Consider the following 16,971-nt stretch of genomic DNA (forward strand, 5'->3'; position numbering starts at 1 on the left):
AGCAGGGAGGGAGGGAGGAGGGAGGCGATGCATTGGAGTAGGATGGAAAAAAAATAGAAAAGGGATTTAAAAAGGGGTCCTCTAGTGGTATGTAGTAGAAGTACAGACATTTATTTTTTATTTGCAGTAAAGGTGTAGAGGGTGGGGGATGGGGGGGCCAGCGTCATCGTGACGATTCATCTCAACCCCATGACCTTGAGCACTAAAATAGAAAAATGGCTACAGCTGAAATATTGGGGATGATGTGCAGCATGCAGCTCTCAGCATGAAGATTATGCAGCTGACACATTTCTTTACATAACAGTTTTACTAGAGATGAAAACAGTGGAAATGTACACATACATTTAAAAAAGATCTAATGTCCTGATATGTCACTGATATATGCTGCAGTTAGGCTGGTTTCTAGGTGACCAAAGGCACACAAGGAAGAAGTTTAATCAACCAGAAAAATGGCTCCTCTTGCACTTTCAGTAAGTAGTCTAGTCCAGCAGCTCCCAGTGTTTACTTTGCCTCTTAACTCTGCCCTGAGCAGGTAATACTGACCTTTCTGCCATGAAATGAAAAAAAAAGAATAAAAATACTCATGGTAAGTCAAAATATTGAGATACTGAGTCAAAATAACAGTCAACACGTATATGCAGGTTTTTTTAATTTCAAGGAAACCTGCTAAAAAATAGGTAGTCGACTTCTGTACAGGTAGTGGTGTAGTGGTAGTTGATGAGGTGGTAGATGGATAGGTGACCAAGGACAAAGTGGGTATACTCTACTGTATATTCCAATGGTTTTTTGGCTGATAGGTGGGTATACTGGCTGTTATATTAGTGGTTAGCATTGTGGCCTTACAGCAAGAGGGTTCCCAATTCGAACCCAGGGTGGTGGGTTCAAACCTTCTGTGCGGAGTTTGCATGTGGGATGGGTTTTCTTCAAGTACTCTGGCTTCCTCCCAGTCTAAAGACGTGCAGGTTAGGTTAATTTGTTGACTCTAAATTGGCCGTATGTGTGAATGTGAGTGTGAACGGTTGTTTGCCTGCGATGGTCTGGTGAGCTGTCAAGGGTGTGCCCTGCCTCTCACCCAATGTCTGCTGGGATAGGTGCGACCCCCAACAGGGTAAGCAGTTACAGAAAATGAATAAATAAATGAATGAAGGTGGGTATACTGTAAACAGACAGAAAAAGAGGTGGGTATACCCTGGATACCTGTGTATACCATTCACTAAACCACTGTATACTGGGCTCTGAATTAGACCAGAATGTCTTTCTGTTTTTGTTTTTTTGGTGTGTCACATTTGGTGTCACGAACACACTGGATAACACAGTGAGTAAACAGTAGAATGCAGTATGGAGCCCAGTGAAAATGTTAACAATAGTTACTTCTTTCTTATGTCTGTTTCCAAGGGCCTAGGTGTCAACATTTGGGGGGACACATATGAAAAAGGGGTTTTGGGGTCCTCTACCAGAAAATTTAGAGCATCAAACACTTAATTACCTTCATTCTGGTGAATTTTATGCACCAATTTGTGCCTTTTCTGCATCAATTTATGGCGTAAATGTCTTTGTCAAAATAAAAGTCCTCTGCTACTTGATGTTTTCATCAGAAAAATACTGAGGGGGACATGTACCCTGTTTCCCCCTCAAAATCTACACCTATGTTTGATACTAACTCAGTTTCTCTTTCAAACTCGGTGTCAACTCATTTTAGAAGATGTTCAGGTGCTGCTTGGGCAGAGACAGGAGGTATTTTGTGGCGGTAAGTCATTAGTCAGGCTGGAAAAGGGGCAAAAATTAGCGCTTCTAACTGAGTGTTGTGTTTTTTGATCACTGCCAATGAGATCTGATCGCACCAATAAATACAAGACTATTGCAGTCATTTGTTCCAGAAATGAATGCCGATTGTAACCTGTTCAATACAAAACTGAGAGCTGGTGTATGTGTTTTTTTTTGTACAGTGAGAAAGGGGCTTTCTTAAATTTCTTCTTAAAATTTCTTAAAAGGGGTTATTGTTAAAATCATCTCATCTCACCGAAAGAAATCCAGACTGGGCCTTTCAGTGACCAGACAGTGGAAACCCCTGTACATGTAGTACGATCCAAGCCAATTGTGTAATACATACTACCTTTGAGTAACTGTCAAACGAATTGATTCAACTGATGATGCTGCTGTAATTCACAGTACTGAGGTATAAAGTCAATTTCTGACATGCTAAGTAAAAAAATAGATATTATGTAAAAAAATTATGACCTTGTATCTCATCATTTTGACTTAACATGAGTAGTTTTATTTTCATCCTATATAGCTTAATACATTTTTATCTCTTCCTGGCTTCCACAGGATTGTCTTGCATACTGAAACAGTTTTTAAAAAGTAGAAAGTGGCAAAAAACAAGCCCGAGGCCATCATCTTTATGCAGTCCATCCATTTCCTGTCTCCTGTAGGTCATCTTAAAGGTGCTGCCAGCTGGCTATCATGATTGTGTTAAGATAGATTTTTTGTACTCCAGGACACTTGTTTAGACAGCAGGATGAGATGATGGGGGCACACTGTAAACAAACAGGTTACTCAAGTGTAAGTCAGCCATCTGCACCCAGCATGGGTTTATCTACTGCTGTGTGTCACAGAGAGAGGAGCTCTCTGCTTCCAGGCCCACCCTCCTCAATGACTCTGAGTACTTTCTCCTTCCTATACTGACGATGTCCTCAATCTCCTCTGCCAGGTCTCTCCTGCCGCTCTCGATCATAGCTGCCACCAGTCGTGACGCCGCTCCTGGTCCTGCATTCTTCTGTCCTCGGGCCCAGTGGAACAGCATGTCTAGCACCAAGGCTCCCAGATTGTCCCTGGCGAGGAGAGCAGAACGTATACAAGAAGATTTACATCGGCTACTGTAACTTACCAAAGGTTTAAAAGATAACAGATGTAAATATATATAGCTATAGCCATGAGCAGTGCTGTATGTTTTAGTACCACCTTAGGATAAAATAATTTGCTAGATACTGTACCTTAACCTATGAAATGTACTAAACCTCTATTAATACGTGGTATTAGGATCTCAATGCAGTTGGAAGATAAACCATGTATAAATGATAAGATTTTGGATATGCATCTCCTGTTTCCAAAGAACAAAAATCAACCATCAAATACACATATTATTAAAGGGGGCAACTACATTTAATTTATTTCAAATAATGAGATATAAAGGTATGTAAAAGTTACGCTTGTGAGCAAAGACCTCAGGCTTCAGATCGTTCTGAATATATTTCCAATGTTTTTTTTTACTTTGGCAACAAGGTCAACTCATGACAGATTCTTTATATAGTCATCTGCTCCAGGCACACTACTTCAAGTGTTTACATTACATAGCCTACACTGTTTAATGAAACTACATGCTAATGTCAGGGAAATATGTGGTCTTGGCTGCCGTTGTTATTAATTTCTCCCTGATTTCGGATCATATTCCTGCTGGAACATCTCCAGTTGTGTTTATAAGCTTTTATTGGTGATTTCTAATGGGAGAATGTGCGGCTACACGATCATTCCCCTGCTGCAAGTGCACTGCTACATGTAGGTACTAGGGGTGTAACAATTCATCGATCTGGATCAATGTATCGATTTAGCGATCAACGATCCGATGTAGTTGATGCAAAATGAAAACATCGATTCATATCGATATCCATATGCTTTTATTTTGAAAGTCTGTATCACTTGTCAAACTGGCGGTAGGCAGAGCAGCCAGGCTGAAATTCAACTGAGCTGTACTGGCGGGATATGCAGTGACTTAAAATCAGTGGTGAGTAATAAATATAATACCATTACATGTAATTTGTTAAACCATGAGCAGAGGGAAAAAGTCTGCTAGCCACTAGGCTAATTTATGCAATGTAAACATGCTTAGGCTAATGATGAGAAGCTGGCAAAAAACAGTTGTTTTTTCTCTAAATCTTGGCAATTATTATTGAGCTAAATTTGATACTTGTGTTAAATGATCTTGTTGTTTTATGGCAGTTTGGAGAAGTTTGCTTTCAGGGCTTTAAGCAAGATAACCCTGAATATGATGGTTTGGCACCCTGACAATGATGGTTTGGGTTAAGATGAAAAGTTTTCTTCCAGAAAGGTCTTCTGTCAGAAAGCCCTGAGGGTTAACTTATCCATGTGCTGTTTTATGTCCGTTTGGTGGAGTCAGTTTAAAGTAAACTTTACTGCACCTAAGCTGTTACAGAACATTAAACCGTGTACACATGATCCAATAGAAACCCAAGATACAAGCATGAACCTGAAAACAAGCATAATGGGTCCCCTTTAAAATGACATGTGAAAGAACTCCTATATAACAACCTGACACAGAAAACGATTTACGCAATAGTATGCATGATTTAACATAATGCGTTTTTCTTCCACCTCCAGGATGCGTCACAAGAGGTTTGCTGAGCATGAGGAGTAGGGGGGAGGGACAGATGAGCATCAGTCTGTGTGTAATCTCCTGCAGTGTCCCAGATGGCTCAGTGATGGCTGACAGTGCAGATTAAAACAATCAAAATTCTCTACCATTTCTCTCCCACTGCGGTTTTCCTTCACTCACATTACATCTCACTCCATCTTGATCCCGTAGAGGCTTTGGCTGTGCTAACACAGATGTGTGTGCATGCACTGGTTACGTCATTCCCTCATGTAGAGAGAGGTGCTTTAAACAGGAAATGTACATTTTTAGCTAAATCTCACTGTCAGGTTTACACATCCTTTTTTATCTTTAACAACAATCTAGATTAAACAGGTTAGGCTGGCATAATGTTGGAATTCTATAATATTTTTGTTTTCCCAATACAATTGAGTGCTGCTTTTATATAAATGTGAAACTAACCTCTTAAAGGGAGAGGTCAACTCAAAATCAAAAATCCATTTTACCTGTAGTGTACTAAAGTTAAATATTAAAAACCACAGAAGTATATTCTAGCTTGTAAAAACAATCACCAAATCAGAAAATATTGAGTTCAGTTAATGAAGACGACACAGTTCATCATTCCTACCTGTACTTGAACTGGATGCGGTCCAGCTCCTGGTAGCTTAAGCCAAGATTGATTCCAATAACACGCCAGTCCTGTCCGATCTGAAGAGAAATGGACAGCAGGTTGGCCTCTGTCAGGTAGCCGCTCTCAGGGTCACCCAGGTTCAGAGGAGGATACTGGATCTCCTCCATGACGTAGTTATTGTCTGAGTTTAGAGCCTGTGATAAAACCAGAAAGGGAATAAATATGTGCAGTGTCTATAAATGGATATTCACATGGATATAACTACGTTATTATATAAAAAAAAAAAAAAAAAAAAAAAAAATATGGCATCAACTGACAGGAAGTCTAAGTGGTAAAGTTGCAAGCCACTGGCTGTCAAGTCCTTTCCTCTTCCTCGCCACTTCCTCTGGCAGATCGCTGGGAATCTCCCCTCTATAAAAAGATACCTGTAGAGGATTCAGAGATTAAAAAAATAAATAAACACACACACAAACATATTTTCTATGTGTTGTCCATATAGACTGATTGATGGGACAAATTAACAATTGCATTTCTAACCGACACTGAGCCAGGCGACTGTGGTAACCTGGTACAATTTACACTGAGTAACCATGAAGACAGAAACATCCATACAATGCAGCACAATAAATACTACCAAATAATAACTTTACATAACATGTTAATATTATATTGGTTTTCTTAGAGACCAATACTTAAATTGTTTGTGTTTTAAATAAATTCTTTTGTACATTTGGAGGTCGTACTTTTCGGTTTGATGATTTACGCTAAGAGGTTTTGGGTTTTTTTCTGCATAGCATATGAATGAGCATAAATATGAGAAACGCCTTTCTATATAATATAAACCTACGTCTGACAGTTTCACAAAGGTAGCATGTATTATAGGATTGGCTTAGATCATATAACAGTGTCATTTAAAGGCTCATTTAAAGGCTCATTCAGATGAGATTTATTTCTCTAAGAAGAGAGGTGTTTTTAACATCACATTATTACTCTGATCAGTGATTTCAATCCCATCACGAGCACATTCGTGGGTAATAATTCCCCTCCACCCCTGTAATAATTACAAGGCACAATTCCATCCTTTTTTTTCTGCCATGTCGCTGGTCTTTCTGTAATTTAAATCCCGTAGGGGGTGACATCCTCGTCTTTTGAGTCGACCTCTGATTTTTTACAGTAGGATGAGCTGCTGGTACTTTTTTTTTTTTCCTTTTATCTAGGGGCGTCCCAAACAAGTTTCTTGCACCCCATCTCGATCCAAGTCATTTAATACTGAATAACTGCCAATATGGAGTCCCGATCTGATACCTTCCTAGATAATATAGCTGGACATTGCACACTTAAGTTATTTAATTATTCAAATCAAATGTATATGCTAGACAACTGAATAGCTCTGCAATGCAGTAGGAAAAAAATCCCTGCATCCAACCTGTTCCTTATTGTTTATTTATAACAAAATAAGTAAATAGGTATAAAATAACAAACCCTCTCTTTATTGTTTTGGCCTTGTTGCGCTCTTGAGGGAATTTCTCTGTCCCTTTAAGAGACTATTCTTCAGCGTGTGTTGCCTTAGTGCAGCTTTTGTACAAGTTACCTGAATGAACCATCGTCTGACTTTTTTTTGCGTGGATGATGCTACATAAATGCATTACTCTTATTGGCTTTAAGCTACCGTAGCTTTTGTTGCACTTTGCAGTAGCTGTGGTGAGTGTGATTGTCTTCGGTTCTGCACTGCTGCCTATCTGTCCTCCGCCTGCTGTGAAACACTGTGTGCTATAAACGCAAGATATTCTCACACTGAGCTGTAATGAAACGAGGGCTCATAATTTTGGTAAAAAAAAAATAAACATATATAAACATTCTCATACTGCATTTTACTGTCAGTTATGGCATGTTATGTTTTGCTGTGGGTGGCTTTTACACACACACACACACACACACACACACACACACACAGGAGCTCAAGGGATTGGAGGACAAAAGGAGAACGGAGAGTTTAAGATGGCTGTTCCCCTTTTGTCTCTGCATGAAAGCTTTGTGAGTTTAAACACCAATGTGACAGCTGACGTAAAACAAAGGATTGGATCCTCTATATAATTCACTATAGCAAATCCCAGTCATTTAAAAAATGCCTTGATCGGCCCTGATACTGATCTCTGAGATTGGATCGGGACATCCCTAGTTTTTTCTTATCAGCTCTAACTGCTTAGACTTTTATATGAAAATGTAAATCAGTAACTGGGTTTGCTAATCTGATGATGCTGACATCGTCATATAGGCCTTACTGGGTACCACTATGATAACAGAAACATTTAAATTATTAAATGGGCTGTTGTCACTGCAGCTACAAGCTGGCACTGGTATCCTCTTTTTTGCCTGTATTTCTTCACATTTTGGCAAACTGGCACCATTATAAGTATGGTAAATTAGCTATTAGCTGGTCCTATTTATGATGTACCCACAGATGTAGAGACAACTACCAGTGGAATACTCTGATACTGAAGAAAACTTAAAAATTTAGGATTCTTAGGCAAGCTCTGAAGGATCTTTAAGCTGATTTATGGCCATTTACTGTATTTGCAATGGAGATCATGATATCCTCGGAAGGTGTAAGTCACTCTAAATAATATCAGTATGTCAAGATTTGACAAAGTTATGACTCCAAGAATGAATGGCCTGCAATTTCCCAGTGATTAAAATGTCACCTCCCCCTGTAATGTAAGCCATATTCGGACGGGGCTTTAGTGTAGAATATATTGTGCAATGTCCAGATGAGTGATTTGAACAATTTGTTACTTATTGTTTGCTATAATGTAAATGAGATCATGCAGTCTTTGCACCAGGTGTACTGCCATGTACTGTGGAAATTTAAGATTCATAAAGTGACTTTGTGCACAGACAAATCAGCAGCAATCATTATTCCAGTCACTGCACCATCTTGTCTGTCTTACTTGTCCCCTCACTGGCACCTTCTGACCCTGAGCTGGACAGATGTAGACTTCCTTCAGATTCTTCAGGCTGGAGTAAAACTCAAAACACAGTCTTCCCGCCACACAGTCTGGTCTCTCTGGAGAAAACAGGAAAGCATAAAATGTCTCAAGGACACTTCTTACAAATAGCAGTTTCAGGACAATCATTAACAGCAGCACATCATTAGACCTCAGAAGGAAAGGAAGCAAGAGACAAAGTGTTTATTTAAGATACAGCTTCAAAGAGGACTTCAGACCTGTGCTGATATCCAAGCCTCTCTCAAAGCCGGCGAAGAACTGCTCTCCTTCCAGCATTTCACACAGGTCTGAAGGCTGAGGTCCATCATATTGCTCTGACAAAGACTGCACTCTGCTGTCCACCTGGGTAGGAAGCATCACAATCACCGTTTAGCATTTATGCGTAACTGTTACGATTTAATTCACACTGATTATGAAATTAGTGCCAAAGCTGAGAGAAAAAGCTGATATACAGACTGTCTTTGGCCTAAGTAGATCTCTTTAACTACACATTCAGAGCATAGAGAGCAGAATTACACACCTTGTTAGCAGGTAAACACTGCAGCATAACTTGTGAAGGATCAGTCTTCCTCTGGAGGACGAGAAACTGAACTCTAAACTGTTTAAGCTTTTGATAAACCTTCCTGACCACCCCACTGACACAGCGCTGAGTCGTGTACCACAGCCAGTACCTGTGATGGTGCACACAAAGCTGTGTTAATGCCATGTAAATATATTAATCAAACAAACATTATGAGAACATATGACAGATACCTACCAGGAGAAATGTGTGATGTAGAAAATGGCATACAAATGGGTGACGTAGAGAGACACTTGCGATGTAATGTCAGTCCAGGTTTGGGCAGTGGGGTCTCCGTGTAGCAAATGCAAACAGGACATATCGACTGTATGGCCTGCAGCAGCGCCAGATATGTTAATATATGCTTATACATTCTGTTATAAACATGTCTGAGAGCAAGGACATACTGTACCTGTGACTCCAGATGGCAGAGGGATCTGAACTTTGACACGCTGCAGGAAATCTATGCTGGGAGTCTGAGAGAGGCAGAGGAGAGGGCTAACTGTGGCCTGAGGATCACCACACAGCGTCTGGACCTCTGACACAGACACCTGCAGCACCTACAGAAGGAGAGACAAACTAAAGTCTTGCAAATCACAGATATCACAATGACACACTGATATCCATATGATGTAGTGTTACCTGTAAGGTTATGACGCGGGTCTGCACGGTGGAGTCTGGAGGAAAGTGGAGCTTAACTCCAGGGTCGGCGCTGGATACCAGCAGAGCGCCAGCTGGTGTGACAGAGCAACTGTCCTTTACTGGACGGGACACTGCCATAAACCAGGAGAACTGTCTCACCGAGCAGCAGGCCAGCTACAGGTACACCAACACTCATTAAAATTTTGTACTGCCAAGGAAAAAAAGCTTAAAGGGACAGTTCACTCCAAAATCAGATATACATATTTTTCCTTTTACCTGTAGCGCTGTTTATCAGTCTAGATTGTTTTGGTGTGAGTTGACGAGAGGCTCCTGCTCGTGACAGTGTGACATGTAAACATTAATGGTGTCTTCCTTAGCTGAGCTGTAATGTTAGCTTGCTCAGTGCAGCTAGGTGAGCTAGCAGTGGATGCACACTTCCTTCTACATGGTGATGCAGTTGGTGGATGTAGTTCAGTAGACAGAAAATAGTCTCTACATGAAACTGCTCACAACAAGGTCTGTGAATTATCTTGAGTAACTGGGTCATGATTTCTGGAAAGAGACATTGCTGTTGAGTTTTTTTTAAGTGTATTTCTGGGGGCTTTTAGCACCACAAGCTGAGTGCCATCTAGTTCCATTATATTCAAAAGAAGGCAGACATCTCTACAGCTGATATCTTCAACACTCAGCAACTCACAACAAAACAATCTCAATTGATAAACAGCACTACAGGTAAGAGGAAAAACATGTATTTTTAATTTTGGGGTGAACTGTCCCTTTAAAGACAACTGTAACAAATGAGGTTTTACACGTTACCCTTGCTGGACGTCCACCAGGGTGGCTGCTGTGGCTCTCGCTTCCCCTCCTCAGAACAGTGGGCAGAGTGCTCCATGACTGTCCGTCAAACCTCTGCACCACCACCTCCCTTCTTCGTGTGCGATGATATGACACACACACCTCCACAGGCTATACAGAGTTCAAAGTTGAAGCACATTTACGTCAGATAAGTGCAGGAAAGAGCACACTGTGACAAGATGGAACGAGAATAACCCGTGAACACTAACGACTATTTTCAAAAAAGTCTTCACAATACTAATTTTAAGAACTGGTCCAGCAATGTGGTGCTGAACTTCTGTAAGAATTGGGGAACTTCTTAAATAGGGATGAGTGAGTAATGGTTTCCTGAATTATTCATCACCACTTGTGCCCATCACTTTTCTGAAAAACAGATTTCATAATAATGGATCAAAATCTGTGCAGAGGAGATCGACATATCCTGACTTTTAATCCCACTGTGTCAAGCTCCACAAATATTGAATCCTACAATTCCCATAATGCCACACTTTCCGTTAGCTCCTCAATGCCTGGTGAATGCCCATGTCTCTTAAACTCCACACCTTTAGTGTGTAATGCAGACTTTCTGTTATAGATTCTTCTCTAAGTCCAAACTGAGGTTGCCCTGATGACATCACTATGACTTAATCAGGGTTATTTTTTCAGACAAGGCTCCTCCAAAGCCACTGACAACATTATACAACAGCTCTTTTACAGAGTAGTCCCAGAAATGATGAGGAAACCAATATAAATGCGTAAAATCCATGCAGTGTCCCTATAACAGACGTGGTATAATACCTTTAGAAATGTAATTCCATGAGGACGAAGTTCCAGTGGACGACTCAGCAACACGTCATGCTCCTCCAGCCACACCCACTTCCTCTCCGGCCTTATCTCAACCCACTCCAGTCTTGTGGTTGTCGCCAGGCACCCCGGGGGGAACAGCAGCTCAGCCCCCCCTGGGAGAAACACATGACACCCAGCAGACGAAACACAGAAACTAAGGAGCAAAAAAGGAGCATGACATCTTTAATCTTAATCTGGTCAGAGACACCTTAACTGACAGTATTATTGCAGATTGAGAAAATGTTTCCACACTGAGAGTGACACTGTACCTGTGCTGATTATATCCAAGGTGCAACTCTTGAATTTTTGTTTCTGCTCGATCTAGTTAGAAAACAGTGATGCAACAGAGTGAATATGTTGACAGTAAATGTAACGCTGTTTTAGTACAGGCGAAATTATTTAAAAACTAATCAACTTGAAGCTTATTCTCCTGTGCTCACCAGGTGTAGGAGGGAGAGGAGGAGGGGTTGGAGGACGTCCCAAAGGATTGTCACGCACATCTATTTTCAGCAGAGGCAGTTTGTTCAGACAATGTGGGATCATGCGGAGGTCGTTGCTGTAGATGACAAGCTCCCTGAGGGCGACAAGGGAGCCTGGGCAACAAAGGAAAACTCATTTGCACCTTTCTTTTTTTACTGCTGCCTTCATGCTTGAGAATTCTTGTTTATTTTTTGAAACAGTCTTTCACTGACACTCCCACTCAGCCTTACACCCTTACCCAGGCTCTCTGGTAGTTGCTTCAGCTTGTTGTGAGACAATTCCAGTTTCACAAGCTCCCCCAGACAACCAATTTCATCAGGTAGCTGCTGAAGGAGGTTGTGTGAAATATCCAGTGTCTGCAGCGCTTTCATTTGACCCAGGCTCGGGGGAAGAGAGACCAGCTCGTTCCCCAGGAGGGAGAGGTAGGTGAGGGAGGACAGCTGGCCTATATCAGGAGGCAATGCTGAGAGGTGGTTGTGACACAGGAGCAAAGAGGACAGAGCGGGCAAGCTGAGAAGGCAGGATGGCAGACAGGAGAGGTGGTTGAAGGAGAGATCCAGGTGAACCAGATGAGAGAGGGAGGAAACAGATGTGGGCAAAGTGGTGAGGAGGCCAGGCAGCGGGTCACCTTGCGAGTCATAAAAACAGTGTCCTTGAAATAGAAAGAAAAGGGGGTAATGAGACAGAGAATTACACCCATATTACATTGCATTAAAATAGCATTTACTGTATCTACTTTAGTATGTTAGAACCAATGAAATAAGGTGAATTAAGCCAGTGGTTCCCAACTGGTCCAGACATGGGGTCCAGATTTCTCCTGAGTCATTAATTCAAGGTCTACACAGTTTAATATATTCAGCGTATCACTTAAAAACCAAAACTCTATGTTGGAAATTCACTGCTCTGTCACTTGCAGTCCATTCAGAATGGACCTGCGACCCACTTCTGGATCGCGACCCACCAGTTGGGAACTGCTGAATTAACCCATTTAACCATCTATTCTAAGCAGCAGTTGATACCACATGAAATTAATCAGAAAAGTACCCCGAACAGCCAGTGAATGCAGCTCTGTCAGATGGTGCAGGACATCCAGAGCACCATCCAGGGCTGCTTTATCCTCAGAGCCCAGTCTCAGGTACTGGAGCCCCCTCAGCTGCTCCGGGACGGACCCCCAAAGCAGAGGCAGTGCAGCTGCTCCTCCCTGGTACACATCCAGGGTCAGCCTTGTATCAGTCAGCACAGCTGGGAGCTCCACAGAGGGAGGCAAAGGTGGAGTCAGAGACACAGCAGAGGAAGAAGAAGATGAGGATGAGGAAAAATTGGCATGGTGATGGGTGGGGAAGTAAGAGGAGAAGAGGCTTGATATGGAGGGAGCACAGGTGTCCATGAGGCTGGAGGGGGACACAGAGGGAGCATCCCTCTCTGGCTCAACAACTTCTGCTTGGCTCTCAGACATCACACCGCTTGACATCGTCGGTCCAGCCTCCCTCTCTGACTTCTCCTGATCCTGGTACACAAGCTCTCTGCACAGCCTCAGAGCCAACATGTCCGTGGAAGGGTCTGGTACTCCACCTGTGGATGTTATTGAAGGTGCCACTCCCACTTCTTCATCCTCCGACCTGCCTGGCATCACAGTCCAGCCGGCTGCCTGCTCTCCATCCTCTTCATCAGGAGCTGCCTCTTCCTCGCTGCTTCTCTCCATTGAAGACACTGTTAATAACTACAGACAGCTAACTGGCTAAAAACTTCCTAAAGGTCCGACACTGGTCCGAGGGTGTCTCTCTGCATGGTGTGTCTGTAATGTCACCCATTACACTATCACATATAGTCATTAAAGTCAAACATAGCTAAACGACTGCCATTAATAAACGACCAGGCACATGTAACTGACATGTTTGCTGAGTGGTAAGTTATAACTGTTACAGTAATGTTAGCTGTTAGCTCGTCACATTACGTGAATGTTAGCTAAAAAGTCACATATCTAATGCTCTCTGTGGCGACATTAATAACCGTTATGTACCGTTTCTCATATTACTCACGAGCTAATGTAGCGTTATTTACTAAATAATATGAATTATCAATCTCTGTGTTAAGTTGTTTCTCTCTCGAGCTCTCTGATTTCTTTCACTTCCTTGTGTTCGACAATGTTTTTAAAGAAAAAGCCTGTCGTCACAGTCGCGCGTACGTTTTACTGTACATTGTCTACCGACGGTTGACAGGAGCATCTGCATGGATCTAAAATTAAGGAGCCCCGCCCTTCCAGTTGTTGTTGTGTATAAAACGAGCGCCTTCATGCTTGCGCCGCCAAAGTTTCAACTCAGGGCGGGACAGGCTGACAACGTGTGCACTCGCTGTTGGTTCCTGCTCGGCCAGCGGGCGGCGCTGTTTAATCTGATGTGTTAGGTGAGTAAATAATATATGAACACATGACACATGGTTCAAGTTCTAATAATTCTAATTATATTAAATTAAAATGTTTAAAGCGTCTGATAAAAGCAGTTATGGTAATAGTGTTTGATATGCTTTCTTTGGTGATGCATGGGTCCATTTATCATGAGTTATATGTTGAGTTTTACAGCCAGTAATTCATCCTACACAAAAATGATTATTTTTTTAAATATCAAATAATAAAAATAAAAAATGATAATAATAATAATAATAATAACAATAATAATAATGATAATAATAATGATAATACAAAAAATACAAAAGCATCTTAAAAACAAATTGTGCAAATCCATTGGAATAATTCAATATTCAATTATTATTTATGTATTTAAGATGGGATTTTATTTATTCAACTTTTTTTTTTTAACCAGTCAAGTCATTATGAAAAAAATATATATTTACAATGGCTGCCTGGCAAAAGATAAAGCCTCTTGGGGGGAAGGGGTAGGGACACAAAAGAAATGAAGAATTTTTTATTTTTATTTTATTTTCTATTTGTTTTCTTTAGTCTTATGATTAATTGGAATTTAGACAAGGTACATTTATTTATTGCACATTTCAGCAACAAGGCAATTGAAATTGCTCTACATGAAACATCAAAACCATCAAGACATACTGCAAAAAATAAAAGGACATTTAAAAACAATTCATTAAAGAAGTAGAGAATAGAAATTAATAAGTTAAAATATATTAAGACAGGTATAAGAATACAAGAATAAAAGTTACGGTGCAATTAAAATCAATAAACAAAACTGAATAACAACAGTTATAGTGAAATTAAAATCAATAAAAAACTGAATAACAAAAGTTATGGTGCAATTAAAATCAATAAAAATATGTGATTAATAAAAGTTACATTGTAGTAAAAAAATTGAATAATAAAATTTACAGCGCAGTGTAAGAAATTAATAACTATTTAATTTAATAAAAGGCAGAGACAAATAGAAAAATCTTCAACCTTGATTTAAAAGAACTCAGAGTAGGCTGAAGTAAGATTTAAGACATTTATCTGTTTTAAAAATATATATATCAGCTGTGGTAGACTGAGTTTGTAAACTGTATTCAAGTAAGTTTAAAGTGACCTACTGCTATATAATTTTGTTTGAATTATCATTCTCTTCACAGGGCTACACATCTTGTTTTTATCTAATGACCCATCTGTGGCCCATCAGTATGTACAAACTGCTCTGCATGTTGGCAAATAAATTGTGTCAAAAGTCACATTTACTTATGTGGAAAAGAATTTGTTAGATTCAGATAAGCGGTGCCAAAGGGAGACAGTAGTTCACAAACCTCCCAGTGCGGCTGTCATCATCTGTTCAGACATATGCATTTTGAATCACTCTTCTTGGAGCTCAGCCAGAATGACTTTTCTTTTGGTGCATCCAAGGGACACCTTGTCCATGTTCACAATGTAAATCCTTTTTGTTTGTATGTTCCTGTTAAATAAATCGTAACTCTACAAATGTGTTAACTTTAACATAACATTTAAAAACAGGTCAGAATGGTTTATTATTTTCAATAGTTTATGTACTCTCTTTTTTCTTTTTTAGTCTATTTATTTATTAATTTAAAGGATCCCCAATGATACCAATGGCACCAGCTGGGGTCAGAAGAACTGCCCACCCAATCTTCCCTGTGAACCTGAGACTTTTGGGGCCCTGTGTCAGACGCCCCCCCCCCCAGCTCTGACTGGTAGTAGTCACAGTTGATAGAGTAGGAATATTTTTTTTAAGAAGAAGAACCTGAGCTGACGATGGTTTCACGATGGTTTCACGATGGTTTCACAACAAGATATATTCTCGAAGGAATCATGCCCCAAACAGAACTGGATCACTGCCCATCAAGATATCATCAAGACTGTTGGCAGCCTGATTCTACGAATAGTTTGTTGGAGGACGTTTTCCAGAAAAACATTTCATTGTTATTGTTGAAAGTACTTCAAATGCAAGTGATTTGGGATTTCATTACTATTTCTTGGGACACCCTACTACCATTTTCTATTTTGTAAGGAGGACATCGCAAACAAAACAAATTGTACAGTGTTTTGTATTAGTACACGTTTCTCAAACCAAGGCAGTTATCATAATATATATTTGGGGGGACGCCCCAACCCCAATATACAGATTAAAAAAATATAAATTTACTCTGCTGCAACAGGCAAACAAGCACTGCTGTCTGAAATAATCATTAGTGCAACCACAGTTATCCATCCATCCATTCTCATCTGCTTATCCGGGGCCAGATCGCGGGGGCAGCAGGCCAGCCAAAGCACCCCAGACATCCCTCTCCCCAGCAATGCTTTCCAGCTCCTCCTGGGGGACCCCAAGGGTTTCCAGGCCAGATGAGCTTCTGGGTCTGCCCCGGAGACTCCTACCAGTGGGATGCGCCCTGAAACACCTCTAATGGGAGGTGCCCAGGAGGCATCCTGATCGGATGCCCAAACCACCTCAACTGACCCCTTTCGACACAAAGGAGATGGGTTCTATTCCGAACTCCCTTGGGATGTCTGAGCTCCTTACCCTGTCTCTAAGGCTGAGCCCAACCACCCCAAAAAGGAAACTCATTTTGGCCACTTGTATCCACAATCTCAATCTTTTGGTCATTCGGTCAGAAATACTTGAAGTCCATCGCTTGAGGCAGTAACTCTCCCCAAACTGTAGGGGGCAATCCACCGGTTTCTGCCAGAGAATCATGGCCTCAGATTTGGAGGTGATGACTCTCATTCCAACCGCTTCATACTCAGCTGCAAACCGCCCCAGTGTATGCAGGAGGTCACGGTGTGATGAAGCCAACAGAACCACATCATATGCGAAAAGTAGAGATGCAATTCTGAGGTCCCCAAACCAGACCTCTTCCCCCCGGCTACACCTCAAGATCCTGTCCATGAATATCACAAACAGGATTGCTGACAAGGGGCAACCCTGGCGGAGGCCAACACCCACCGAGAATGTGTTTGACCTTACGCAGAGTATGTGGATGCAACTCTCACTTTGGACATACAGGGACCGGATGGCTCATAGCAGCACCCCAGTATCCCATAGTCCTGCACTACCCCCCACAAGACTCCAATGAATAAACTTAACAGATTGCCGTTATTATTAATATTGGTTCCACAGTTGTGCATGTGGTGTTACCG

At 41.2% G+C, this 16,971-nt stretch overlaps 1 protein-coding gene across 2 annotated transcripts; it reads right to left on the bottom strand.

The window, feature by feature from the left end:
- Positions 1-138: 138 nt before the first annotated feature.
- Positions 139-13,525, bottom strand: pidd1 (p53-induced death domain protein 1). 2 transcript variants are annotated; one of them, XR_007571909.1, is made up of 16 exons: positions 12,429-13,525; positions 11,623-12,036; positions 11,345-11,497; positions 11,174-11,225; positions 10,857-11,058; positions 10,041-10,190; positions 9,225-9,398; positions 8,995-9,142; positions 8,781-8,916; positions 8,544-8,694; positions 8,242-8,365; positions 7,967-8,082; positions 5,336-5,443; positions 5,016-5,212; positions 4,571-4,672; positions 2,692-2,831 (listed from the first exon to the last, which is right to left on the bottom strand). XR_007571909.1 is itself a non-coding variant. In XM_050074202.1 (15 exons), the coding sequence occupies exons 1-15, from the start codon at positions 13,084-13,086 to the stop codon at positions 2,597-2,599; spliced, it is 3,018 nt and encodes a 1,005-aa protein (XP_049930159.1). In that variant the 5' UTR covers positions 13,087-13,525; the 3' UTR covers positions 139-2,596. The 2 variants fall into 2 exon arrangements, 1 of the variants encoding a protein (XP_049930159.1); XM_050074202.1 differs by lacking the exon at positions 4,571-4,672 and having other exon boundaries at positions 139-2,831.
- Between the last annotated feature and the right edge of the window lie 3,446 nt (positions 13,526-16,971).

Source organism: Epinephelus moara, chromosome 20 (assembly GCF_006386435.1).
Source record: "Epinephelus moara isolate mb chromosome 20, YSFRI_EMoa_1.0, whole genome shotgun sequence".
NCBI classification, from domain to species: Eukaryota; Metazoa; Chordata; class Actinopteri; order Perciformes; family Serranidae; genus Epinephelus; species Epinephelus moara.